This window comes from Phyllobates terribilis, unplaced genomic scaffold (genome assembly GCF_046119375.1).
Source record: "Phyllobates terribilis strain yellow unplaced genomic scaffold, ASM4611937v1 Scaffold_7__3_contigs__length_470593459, whole genome shotgun sequence".
NCBI lineage: Eukaryota > Metazoa > Chordata > Amphibia > Anura > Dendrobatidae > Phyllobates > Phyllobates terribilis.
This window is the reverse complement of record NW_027362767.1, coordinates 203071352-203083743: the sequence shown is the minus strand read 5'-3', so window position 1 is coordinate 203083743 and position 12392 is coordinate 203071352. Positions and strand designations below refer to the sequence as shown.

General features: G+C 44.7%; 1 protein-coding gene across 3 annotated transcripts in view; it reads left to right on the top strand.

Annotated features, from left to right (window-relative positions):
• The window catches only part of ARL13A (ARF like GTPase 13A), an 86301-nt gene that overhangs the window by 53412 nt on the left and 20497 nt on the right, over positions 1 to 12392 (top strand). For 2 of the 3 annotated variants that reach the window (XM_073639670.1, XM_073639671.1), the window contains one exon: positions 5488 to 5614. In XM_073639670.1, coding sequence (XP_073495771.1) covers positions 5488 to 5614 — 127 coding nt within the window. The remainder of the gene's footprint in view (positions 1 to 5487; positions 5615 to 12392) is intronic. The other variant, XM_073639672.1, reaches the window with a different exon arrangement.

The following is a 12392-nucleotide window of genomic DNA, read 5'->3' as shown; positions in this document are numbered from 1 at the left end:
GTGCCCTGTGTGAACGGGTCTGACTAAACACTTGGCCCAAAAGATTATGCCAGCCATGTATTGAGGAAACAATTTCGGAGGGAACCCCGGATTTTTCTTCAGATCTAAAAACCCTTATTAGGTCTGAGGTAGGAAAATTGTTAAAATTGTTTTCCCAAGCAAAACAAGCATCCCAGACCCATAGAGCAAAAACCCCCCCCCCCGCACCCTTTCAGACTCTGAATCCGATGAGGGAATGCTGGATGACTCCACTGACTCTTCCTCTTCGGATAGCGAGGCAGGCACAGGTCATTGTTTTCCCCTGGAAAGTGTGGATAGCTTAGTAATGGGGTTAAGTTGACCAGAAGGCAAAACAATTGGTACAGGATATTATGTTCGACACCTTGGATCGGAAAAAACAAAGAGTTTTCCCGATTAATGATAAGGTGCAGGGACTTTTCAGGAAGGAGTGGGATAGGCCGGAGAAAAAGGGTCCCCTTCCATCCTCCTTCAAAAGGAAATATCCCTTTAATGAGGTAGATACCGCTTTCTGCAATAAAGCCTCGAATCTGGATGTGGCGGTATCCAAAGCTTCTAGAAGATCTTCTCTCCCTTTTGAAGACACAGGGATGCTGAAGGACCCACTGGACCGGAAGGTAGATACCTTCCTTAAGGGTACTTTGGAGTTATCAGCAGGGGCATTGAAACCAGCCATAGCAGCAACCTGTACCGCAAGATCCCTTATGGTTTGGTTAGACAGGTTAGAAGGCCAGGTTAAGAACAATGAGTCACAGGACTCCATTCTGACCTCTCTACCTGTATTAAGAGGAGCAGCGACCTTCTTATCGGACTCCTCTGCGGATTCAGCCAGATTAGCAGCAAGATCTGCGGCCCTGTCTAATGCCGGCCGTAGAGCAGTCTGGCTGAAATGTTGCCCGGGGGACGTACAAACGAAAGGAAAGCTATGTTCTCCTCCGTGTGAAGGAGATTTTCTTTTCGGTGCCTCTCTTGACACAATTCTGGAGAAAGCAGGTGACAACAAAAAAGGGTTTCCTAAATCTTCCTTCTCAACTTTTAAGCAGTCCTTTCGGAGGAAGAAATTTGGCCACAGAAGGACGTCCACAGAACAATCTAGATGGGAGGATCGTTCCAGGAAAGTGAAAGGGTTTTTGTTTGGCGGGCCCTCCCAGGATAGTCGCAAACCGCCAAAATGACAACTCTATCCCAGGTGGGAGGGAGGCTCTCTCTCTTCCTTCCAGCCTGGGAAAGGATCTCTTCCAGCAAGTGGATCCTCAATTTAGTGATATCAGATTTAAAACTGCAATTTCTGAGGCACCCACCAGAGAAATTTATCCCGACTGCCTACCAGATCCTGTCTACCAGAACAGCGGGCACTGGAGGAAGAGATTTCAGGTCTCCTGCAAAAGAACGTCTTACTGGAGGTATCACCACAAGAAGAAAGAAGAGGGTTCTATTCCCCCTTATAAAGAAACCGGACAATTCATACAGAGTCATCCTCAACTTGAAAGACCTAAACAAATTCCTGAACATTCCATCATTCAAGATGGAAACAATAAAATCAACGATAAGCCTTCTGTTCCCCGTGTATTACCATGTGCCAATCCATTACGACTTTCACAAATACCTCAGAGTGGCCGTAACTGTACAGGGAGTCGTCAAGTACCTCCAGTACAGAGCTCTTCCCTTCGGGCCTAGCAGTGGCGCCCCGCATATTCACAAAACTTTATAGCAGAGGTTACGGCTCATCTCAGGGAGGAAAACAGATTGATCATTCCGTACCTGGACGACTTCCTAATAGTGGGCAAAACTTACGATCACTGCCTGGCCCAAGTGGATCAGATGCGTTTTTCATGCGTTTATGCTGCGGAATTTCCGCAGCGGAAACGCATCAAAAACGCATGGTAATCCGCACCCTATGGTCCCCAATGGCATTCCGCAATGTCAATGCACATGCTGTGGATTTTTCCGCAGCGTTTCTGCAGCGCTCATAAATCCGCAGCATGTTCATTAATTTTGCGGAAGCGCAGCGGAATCGCCGCCATTGACTTGCATTGAGACGCATAGAATCCGTGTCTGTACATTTGACAAGCGGATTTTATGCGTCTCAATGTGCGGATGGTACCCAGTCCTGGAGGAGAGAAGACTCTCACAATTGTACCTGTAAAAAAAAGAATAAAATAATAAATAATTTATATTCACCTGTCCGGCGGCTTCTCTCTGCTTGCCGGCAGCGCTTCTCCTTCCAGGACCTGAGATGACGTATGTGACCGCAGGCTGTCTCGCTAGATGCCGGCAACCCAGAAGAAGCCAGGACGAGCGCGACAGCACACGCCGGGCATCGGTGGTGAGTATAGCTTTATTTTTTTATTTTTACGGTCACATCATATAAATCCATGCCTTTTGCATGGATCTATACAGTGTGACCTAGTTGTCAAGCACTTTCCAAATGATGCTATCGCCTGGAAAGTGCTTGTCAGTCCGCATGCGGAAACACATGTGTTAACGCATGTGGATCCGCATGTGGATCCGCATGTATTCTGCAGGAAAAACACATGCACAATCTGCATGCGTTTTTTCTGCCAGGGAGATGCAGAAATGCTGCAGAAATTTTCTGCTTCATTTCTGCATCGTGGGCACATAGCCTTAAACCTAGAAAAATCAAAACTGATCCCGCATACAATTCAGATATTTTTAGACCTTACTCTGGATTCGATTCGACAGGAATGCCGCCTGCCCGAGCAGAAAAGAGAGAAAATAAAAAATTTAGTCTCGACAGCCATAACAGACCCAGTAATGACTCTCAGGGGGGCCATGTCTCTGTTGGGGTCCCTCACCTCCTGCATCCCAGCGGTATGCTGGGCCCAATTTCATTCAAGAGAATTGCAGTGGGACGTCCTAAAGAACGAAATCATCCTCAGGGGACATCTGGAGGGCAGGTTAACACTCCCTCAAAATGTAATTCAGTCACTGTATTGTTGGTTAGAGACAAACACGTTCCAGACAGGCGTCCCCCTGGGTTCCACAATTTACCAGAGTGATTACTACAGACGCCAGCCCCAGGGGGTGGGGGGCGCACCTAGACAACCGCCCAATACTGGGGACTTGGTCAGAGGAGGAGAGTCTTGAGTCTTCCAACATGTGGGAACTACGAGCTGTAGAGAAGGCATTAATCAGCTTCTTACCCCTTCTACGAGGACATCACATAAAAATTCTGTCTGAACCACCAGGGGGGAACTCGCTCAAAATCACTTATGCAGGTTGCGGGGAGGATATTTTCTCTAGTGGAAGGAAAAGTTCTCTCTTTAAAGGCCCTTCATATCAGAGGAGAGGACAACACGAAGGCAGACTTTCTAAGTTGCAGGCCATTATTGCAGGGAGAATGGACTCTAAATCACTCAGTCTTCCGCCAGCTAGTGGCCATGTGGGGGGCTCCAGAGGTCGACCTGTTTGCGACTCATCAGAACAGCAAGTTAAAAAAGTTCTCACTGAATCCCACGGAAAACCCTTTAGTAGTAGACGCCTTCCAGTGCAGATGGGATTTCAGTCTGGCCTATGCCTTTCCCCCAACGTGCCTAATTCCAGCAGTGTTGAGGAAGATCGGGGACGATCAGGCTCGAGTAGTCCTCATAGCCCCCTTCTGGCCCAAGAGACCGTGGTTATTTTGGCTAAGGAGCATGTCTTTCACAAAACCCTGGATTCTTCCAGAGATACCCAACCTTATTGCTCAAGGTCCTATATTCCATCCTCAGGTGAAAGGATTGCACTTAGCGGCCTGGAACTTGAGAGGTCGTTGCTAGAGGGTCGGGGTTTCTCATTGAATCTACTGACTACTCTTCTAGGTAGTAGGAAACCAATAACTACTAAAATTTACAGTTAGAGTCTGGAAGAAGTTCTTGTCATCTCAGGGATTCTCCCTGGGGGGGGGGGTCCCATAATGGCCATTTTGGAATTTCTTCAAAGAGGGCTGGAAAAAGGCCTAGCGGTTAGCACCTTTAAAGGTCCAAATCTCTGCCTTAGGGACCTTGTATAATTATAATCTGGCCGGTAACAAATGGATTTCCAGGATCGTGAGGGCATGCAGTAGAGCCAATCCAACCCCTACAATAAGGGTCCCTTCTTGGGATTTAAACTTAGTGTTAAACGCGTTAACAGGTTCTCCCTTTGAGCCCCTTAGCTCAGGGTCCATAAAATTACTCACCCTAAAAACAATACTTCTGGTGGCCTTAACATCAGCACGGAGGGTTAGTGAGTTATAGGCTTTATCTGCAGATCCACCTTTTACCCTAGTGCTAGACGATAGGGTAGTTTTGTGACCAGACCCTGCTTTCCTACCTAAGATTGTTTCTAGGTTTCATATGTCTCAGGAGATAGCCCTACCATCCATCTGTCCTGAACCCAAAAAATAGCTAGGAAGAAAGGTTTCATACCTTGGATGTCAGGAGATGCCTTATACATTATTTAGCATCCACAAGCTCATGGAGGAAGGATAGGGCTCAATTTGTCTCCTTTCAGGGCTCCCGAAAGGGATCAAAGGTCTCAAAAGGCACTCTATCAAGGTGGATCCGGGAAGCCATCATGATGGCCTATACGGGATCAGTCAGAGATCCTCCTAACAATCTGAAGGCCCACTCTACACGGGGCATGGCTGCTTCCTGGGCAGAAAGAGCGGACGTGCCCACTGAGCAAATATATAAGGCGGCCACGTGGTCATCTGTCTACTTTCTATAATCACTATAGGCTTGACCTTTCTGCCTCCTCTGATCTCACGTTTGGGAGAAGGGTTCTGCAGGCTGTGGTCCCTCCCTTACATACCATTTTCTCTATTTTTGTATGTTTTTATGTAAAGCTAATGCAGAGTTGGCATTGGGGAGGGGGCAAACTGAGCAATGTCCAGGGTCATCATCCCCAAAGGGGACCCCCGCAAGACACCACACAGCTGAAGCATCAGTCTATGCACTGCACTGATACTGCCAGCCCTCCATTATTAGTGCAGTTTCTGAGTGTAGAAGGTTATAAGGACCACTGGGGTCAACAAGGTCACATGAGCAAAGGTCCTTCACCTTGCGAGAGAGACTGCGATGCCCTTTACACTCTCCCTGTCTATATAGCATAGACTATATATAGAAAAGATTAAATATCACATGAACAGTATATAGCCTTCAAAAACGAAGCATCCTACCATTTCTGCACTGAAAAAACGCATTAAGAAAGCTGCATCAAATTTGCATTAAGACAGAATAAAAAAGGGAAAAACACACAAAAAAGTAAAGGCAGAAATATGTAATAATCAGAGTAGATTGCTATTGTGCATTTTGGTGCAGTGTGTGGACATGGCTTCAGTGTTTGCTACTTTGCTTTTCTTAAAACTGATTTTTAATGTAACCTTGCATAACTTATCTTTACATTAGAAATACAAGAAAGATGTAGAATTGAGTTGCTCCTGTATACGGAATAAGTTTTCACGTCTTTTTTGTTCTTGTTTTCCAGTGATGTGTCCGGGTGCGACATGACTCCTGACGGCAGCGCAGCGCTTGTGAAATACAAACATGGATTTCCAGGAGGCAAGAGGCGACCTCTGAGACCTATCCAAAACCTCTTGACACAGGTACTAATGGTATGATGATGTTGCTTGGTTCTTCAGTGGAGTTGTGGGTGTTCTTGGGTGCTGAGACTTTAAATATCTGTTTTCAGCCAACAGCAATGTTGGTAATTACAGTCATGGCCGAAAGTGTTGGCACCCTTGAAATGATGCCAGAAAATTATTGCAGTTACACATGTTTTGTTATACACATGTTTATTCCATTTGTGTGTATTTGAGCAAAACAACAAAAAAAAAACAGAGAAAAAAGGCAAATTGGACATAATTTCACACAAAATCCCAAAAATGGGCCGGACAGAATTGTTGGGACCCTCAACTTAATATTTGGTTGCACACCCTTTGGGATAAATAGCTGCAGTCAGTCGCTTCCTAAAACCATCAGCTTCTTACTCCTCTCAGCTGGAATCTTGGACTCTTCTGTAAGCTGCTCCAGGTCTCTCATATGTGAAGGCGTCTTCTCCCAACAGCAAGTTTAAGATCTCTCCACAGGTGATCAATGGGATTTAGATCCGGACTCATCGTTGCCACTTCAGAACTCTCCAGCTGTGATGCTAGTCACTACTAATGGACAAGCCGTAAGGCTGCAAATCAAAAGGTGCAAGGTCAGAAGCCAGGAGGGTACGTCATAGACAAAGGGGTGAGACAAAAGAATAGTCAGGTCAGTGTGAGTCAAGAGCATGTAATGCGCTCGAAATGCGTCTAGTGTGCTGCGTTTTTCCTTTCACCTCACACCTCCCCCACTGGTTTGTACCCATGTCTCTATTTTTAAAGGATTAAATAAAGAAAGAAGATTTTATATCGTGGAAGCTGGATTTTCCTTTTTATCCCCTGCTGGAAGACCCATGACCTAGGACACAAACCCAGTTTTCTGACATTGGTCACTACATTGTGATCCAAAATCCAGCAATCTTCAGATTTCATGATGCCTTGCGCACAGTCAAGGTACCCAATGCCAGAGACCGCAAAACATCTTTGAACCTCCACCATATTTGACTGTAGGTACTGTGTTCTTTTCTTTGTAGGCCTCATTCTGTTTTTGGTAAACAGTAGAATGATGCGCTTTACCAAAAACCTCTATCTGTCCACAAGACATTTTCCTGGAAGGATTATGGCTTACTGTGGTTTGGCAAACTGAAGTCTAGTTTTTTTTATGTCTGTGTGTCAGCAATGGGGTCGCCCTGGGTCTCCTGCAATAGTGTTTCATTTCATTCAAATGTCGATGGATAGTTTGCGCTGAACACTGATGCACCCTGAGCCTGCAGGACAGATTGAATTTCTTTGCAACTTGACTGGGGCTGCTTATCCGCCATCTGTACTATTCTGTGTTGCAACCTTTCATCAATTTTTCTCTGCTGTCCACATCCAGGGAGATTAGGTACAGTGCCATGGGTTGTAAACTTCCTGATTATGTTGCACACAATGGACAAAGGAACATCAAGATCTCTGGAGATGGACTTGTAACCTTGAAATTGTTGATATTTTTCAACAATTTTGGTTGTCAAGTCCTCAGACAGTTCTCCTCTCCTCTTTCTGTTCTCCATTCTTAGTGTGGCACACATAGACACACAATGCAAAGACTGAGGCAACTTCTCCCCTTTTTATCTGGTTTCAAGTGTGATTTTCATATTGCCCACAACTGTTACTTGCCACAGGTGAGTCTGAACGAGCATCACATGCTTGAAACAAAGTTGTTTACCCACAATTTTGGAAAGGTGCCAATGATTTTGTCAGGCCCATTTTTGGGAGTTTGTGTGAAATTATGTCCAATTTGCATTTTTTTCAGTTTTTTTTGTGTTGTTCCAATACACACAAAGGAAATAAACAGGTGTATAACAAAACGTGGAATTACAATAATATTGTGGGAGAAATACTTCATTTTCTGGAACAACTTCAAGGGTGCCAACACTTTTGGCCGTGATTGTATATACAAAGTGTTTGCATACATCCCAAAATTTGTATCTCTTTTTCCAGAACACTCTTCTGCCAATCCTGAATAAACCTGCGGGTAATGCACTCAGTTTTTTGGGGAGCTTTTTGGAGCATGTCTGTTTCAAGAAACTCTTGAAAAATGGCTTTAAAAATTCTTGAAAGACTATTTATGTCTATTGTAAAACCATTTTTCTGGTCATATGTTTAGTCTTTTGAGCATTTTTTTCTACGTCAGGTTTTGAAAAACGCCTGTTGGAAAAAAAAAAAAAGAAAGTGCATGTCATTTCTTCTGTGGCTCCTGATGGACTCCGCTCCAACTAGGCACTGTCAAAGGATTGCAAAATATGCTTCAGGGAAAAAACTCCTCCAAAACTCCAGGAGAAGACGCTTTAGGAAGTCGTCTTTTTCGTGAAGTGGCTGTGCTGGCAGCTTTGGCATCGTTTTTTGGGGGGGCTGTCCTGCCAGCATCTTTTCTCTGTGCTTACCATTATAGTGATGAGCGGCTTCCTTCAGGAAGAATGAAAGTCCTTACTTCTTTTACTCGCTTCATGGTTTCGAAATCCTGAAGTGGTTAAAAGAAGCAACACAGGACTGAACATGTGCACAGCACCGACACTGTGTGAATTTTTAGCAACAGTTTTGCGGCACTTTTTCACATGGAACCCAGGCAGAATAGGCATGAAAAAGACGTTGTGTGCACGTGTCCCAAGGAAACAAAAAACTCCTTCCAAAACTCCCCAAAGAAGGAGCATTTCCTGAAGTTTTCTGTCACCTCCAAAAATCTCAATGTGCACATACCCTGATAATACCCCCAGGGAAAAACAAAAAAGACCCACTTTCAGAAAAAAAAATGTTTATGTCATGCCCACTTTTTAATTTGTTTTGTTGGACAATCGCATGAAAAAAAACAGATGTTTTGGTGTAAGAATTTGAACTTTGCAAAGTACAGAAATTGGTAAACATTTGCTAAAAGTGACAAAAACAGTGAAACTAAATTGTATTCACACAAATGGGTGAAAGATAGCCATGGGTGAAAACTAGAGTCTATATTAAACTTTTAATTCAACACTTTATGAATAGGATACAGAGAGGAAAATTTTAATCCGGGTTCTCGTGGTTTAAGGGGTAACACTTCTCCTTGTGAAGAGTGACAAGCCAAGCCTGACATTTTTTTTGTTTGTTTTTTTCAGCTGTCAAACCTGATTTCTGTCACTTGTGGTGTTATCATTTACTTTACTGACAAATGTGACAGTATTGAATCACTATATCATATAATTCTGCAAACACTGACACCTAGTGTCCAAAACGCTGTATTGTCATTAGACTAATGTAATTGCCCAAGAAGTATATATACAGATTTTTTAATTCAGGTTGTTCTTTAGTTATTTCAAAAGTGGATAAAAAGTTTTGCTTTAAAAGTAAAGGAGAGTTTTTTTTGTCAGCTTTAGCCCAGCTTTACAACGCGAACTAGACTAAAGCTTGGTCTTAATATTCTGATGCCTCAAAAGCATCTCCACAACTCCTTTCAGACATCCAGATTCATAAGTTGGTGTTGCTTGAAAATTTTACTTTTGAGAGCAAAAAAGTAGACTTTTTAATAACATCCCTTTCTACATCCAATGCTGTGGCCGAAATCTTCTGCTATTACAGACTAGTGAAATGTATTGTTTCATACACTCTAAACGGACTTCAGAAAATTACCTTTTTAGGAGTCCTGCCAACTTCTAGGACTTCAACATTATATTGAAAACGTGCAAGTCGCGTCTGCAAATTACAAGTGCTTAAATGGACCTGGTCGGGACTGGCGTAAGAATGCTAAAAGTTGCAACATTTTTGTGCAGATTCAAGTTGCACAAAAACTTTGTGACATTTCAAGGAGTTTTGCACCAGAAAACAGCCAAACTCCTTGATGAATCAGCTCCTAAGTCTCATCCTCAGCACTGCTGAGCTTAAAACCAAAGACTGTACTGACAAGGAACTTATTTTTTTTTTTACACAGACCACCCTTCTTCCCAACAGTGTCCAATTAACCGCAAGAATAAGCCATTATCCCCTTCTATATTACCCATCAATGACTACTAATCCTATCCACCTCTCCAGGTTAGATTTTATGCTGCCCAATACTCGGAGGGCAGATCCATAGGTCACAGTAGGGAGCGAATTATTCCTACTTACCAGAAAATCTGCAGAAACATACAAGTACACATTATTTGGCTGTCCAGCACCACATATACCAGTCACACCAATGTACATGACACTGCCTTTGATCGGCAATAAGATCATTACTGCTGATCAGAGTGCTGCGGTTCCATGGTGTCAGATGACAGCGTGAGCCCACAGCTCACCTCCGGTCACAGGCATCGGCAGATGGGACTACTACACCCATCAGCCTTTGCCTGCTGTCACCGATAACAGTGAGAGCAGATGCGGCTGATGGAAATATTTATCTGCTGGCGCCTGCAAAATAAATATATATTTTTTAAAAAATGGCATGGTTTCCTCTGTATTTTTGATAAACTGTCCCCTATGCTGTTTCTGAACGAGACACAGATACTGAATATGGCTTCTAAGGGTGGAGGCAGAGCCTAAACAGCGTGCTCGCTCCTTGGCTGAATCCCATGCACTGTATGTCAGTGCAGCAGCAGGTTACCTCAGTCTTTGGCACAGTGCTCCAGCTCTGTCAGCTATACACTGAGAAGTGCCGATGTCACTGAATTCCTGCTGCCCTGTCAGCTGATTGTCCTGTGTGTCTGTTCTATATACTGGGAAGTGACGATGTCACTGAGCTATTGCTGCCCTGTCAGCTGATTGTCCTGTGTGTCTGTGCTATATACTGAGAAGTGCCGATGTCCTGAATTCCTGCTGCCCTGTCAGCTGATTGTCCTGTGTCTGTGCTATATACTGAGAAGTGCCAATGTCACTGCGCTATTGCTGCCCTGTCTGCTGATTGTCCTGTGTGTCTGTGCTATATACTGAGAAGTGCCGATGTCTCTGCGCTATTGCTGTCCTGTCAGCTGATTGTCCTGTGTGTCTGTGCTATATACTGGGAAGTGCCGATGTCACTGCGCTATTGCTGTCCTGTCAGCTGATTGTCCTGTGTCTCTGTGCTATATACTGAGAAGTGCCGATGTCACTGCGCTATTGCTGTCCTGTCAGCTGATTGTCCTGTGTGTCTGTGCTATATACTGAGAAGTGCCGATGTCACTGAATTCCTGCTGGCCTGTCAGCTGATTGTCCTGTGTGTCTGTGCTATATACTGAGAAGTGCCGATGTCCTGAATTCCTGCTGCCCTGTCAGCTGATTGTCCTGTGTGTCTGTGCTATATACTGAGAAGTGCCGATGTCACTGCGCTATTGCTGCCCTGTCAGCTGATTGTCCTGTGTGTCTGTGCTATATACTGAGAAGTGCCGATGTCACTGCGCTATTGCTGCCCTGTCAGCTGATTGTCCTGTGTGTCTGTGCTATATACTGGGAAGTGCCGATGTCCTGAATTCCTGCTGCCCTGTCAGCTGATTGTCCTGTGTCTGTGCTATATACTGAGAAGTGCCGATGTCTCTGCGCTATTGCTGTCCTGTCAGCTGATTGTCCTGTGTGTCTGTGCTATATACTGAAGTGCCGATGTCACTGCGCTATTGCTGTCCTGTCAGCTGATTGTCCTGTGTCTCTGTGCTATATACTGAGAAGTGCCGATGTCACTGAGCTATTGCTGTCCTGTCAGCTGATTGTCCTGTGTGTCTGTGCTATATACTGAGAAGTGCCGATGTCACTGAATTCCTGCTGGCCTGTCAGCTGATTGTCCTGTGTGTCTGTGCTATATACTGAGAAGTGCCGATGTCACTGCGCTATTGCTGTCCTGTCAGCTGATTGTCCTGTGTGTCTGTGCTATATACTGAGAAGTGCCGATGTCCTGAATTCCTGCTGCCCTGTCAGCTGATTGTCCTGTGTCTGTGCTATATACTGAGAAGTGCCAATGTCACTGCGCTATTGCTGCCCTGTCTGCTGATTGTCCTGTGTGTCTGTGCTATATACTGAGAAGTGCCGATGTCACTGCGCTATTGCTGTCCTGTCAGCTGATTGTCCTGTGTGTCTGTGCTATATACTGAGAAGTGCCGATGTCTCTGCGCTATTGCTGTCCTGTCAGCTGATTGTCCTGTGTGTCTGTGCTATATACTGGGAAGTGCCGATGTCACTGAGCTATTGCTGTCCTGTCAGCTGATTGTCCTGTGTGTCTGTGCTATATACTGAGAAGTGCCGATGTCTCTGCGCTGTTGCTGTCCTGTCAGCTGATTGTCCTGTGTGTCTGTGCTATATACTGAGAAGTGCCGATGTCACTGCGCTATTGCTGTCCTGTCAGCTGATTGTCCTGTGTCTCTGTGCTATATACTGAGAAGTGCCGATGTCACTGCGCTATTGCTGTCCTGTCAGCTGATTGTCCTGTGTGTCTGTGCTATATACTGAGAAGTGCCGATGTCACTGAATTCCTGCTGGCCTGTCAGCTGATTGTCCTGTGGGTCTGTGCTATATACTGAGAAGTGCCGATGTCACTGCGCTATTGCTGTCCTGTCAGCTGATTGTCCTGTGTGTCTGTGCTATATACTGAGAAGTGCCGATGTCACTGAGTTATTGCTGTCCTGTCAGCTGATTGTCCTGTGTACTCAGGGACATGGGCGCTTCTCAGTGTATAGCATAACTACATAGGCTTCTTGCACCATATTTTGACCCCTTTGTGTAACCTTTGGTGGATGATTTTTGGTGTCGTTAGATTGGTTTGAAATGGTTTTTCATGGTAGAGAAGCAGAGAAAAGGAATTCCTTCCATACTTTTCTCAAGATGATGTTCTAGTGTATTGCAGTGATCTTCCTGG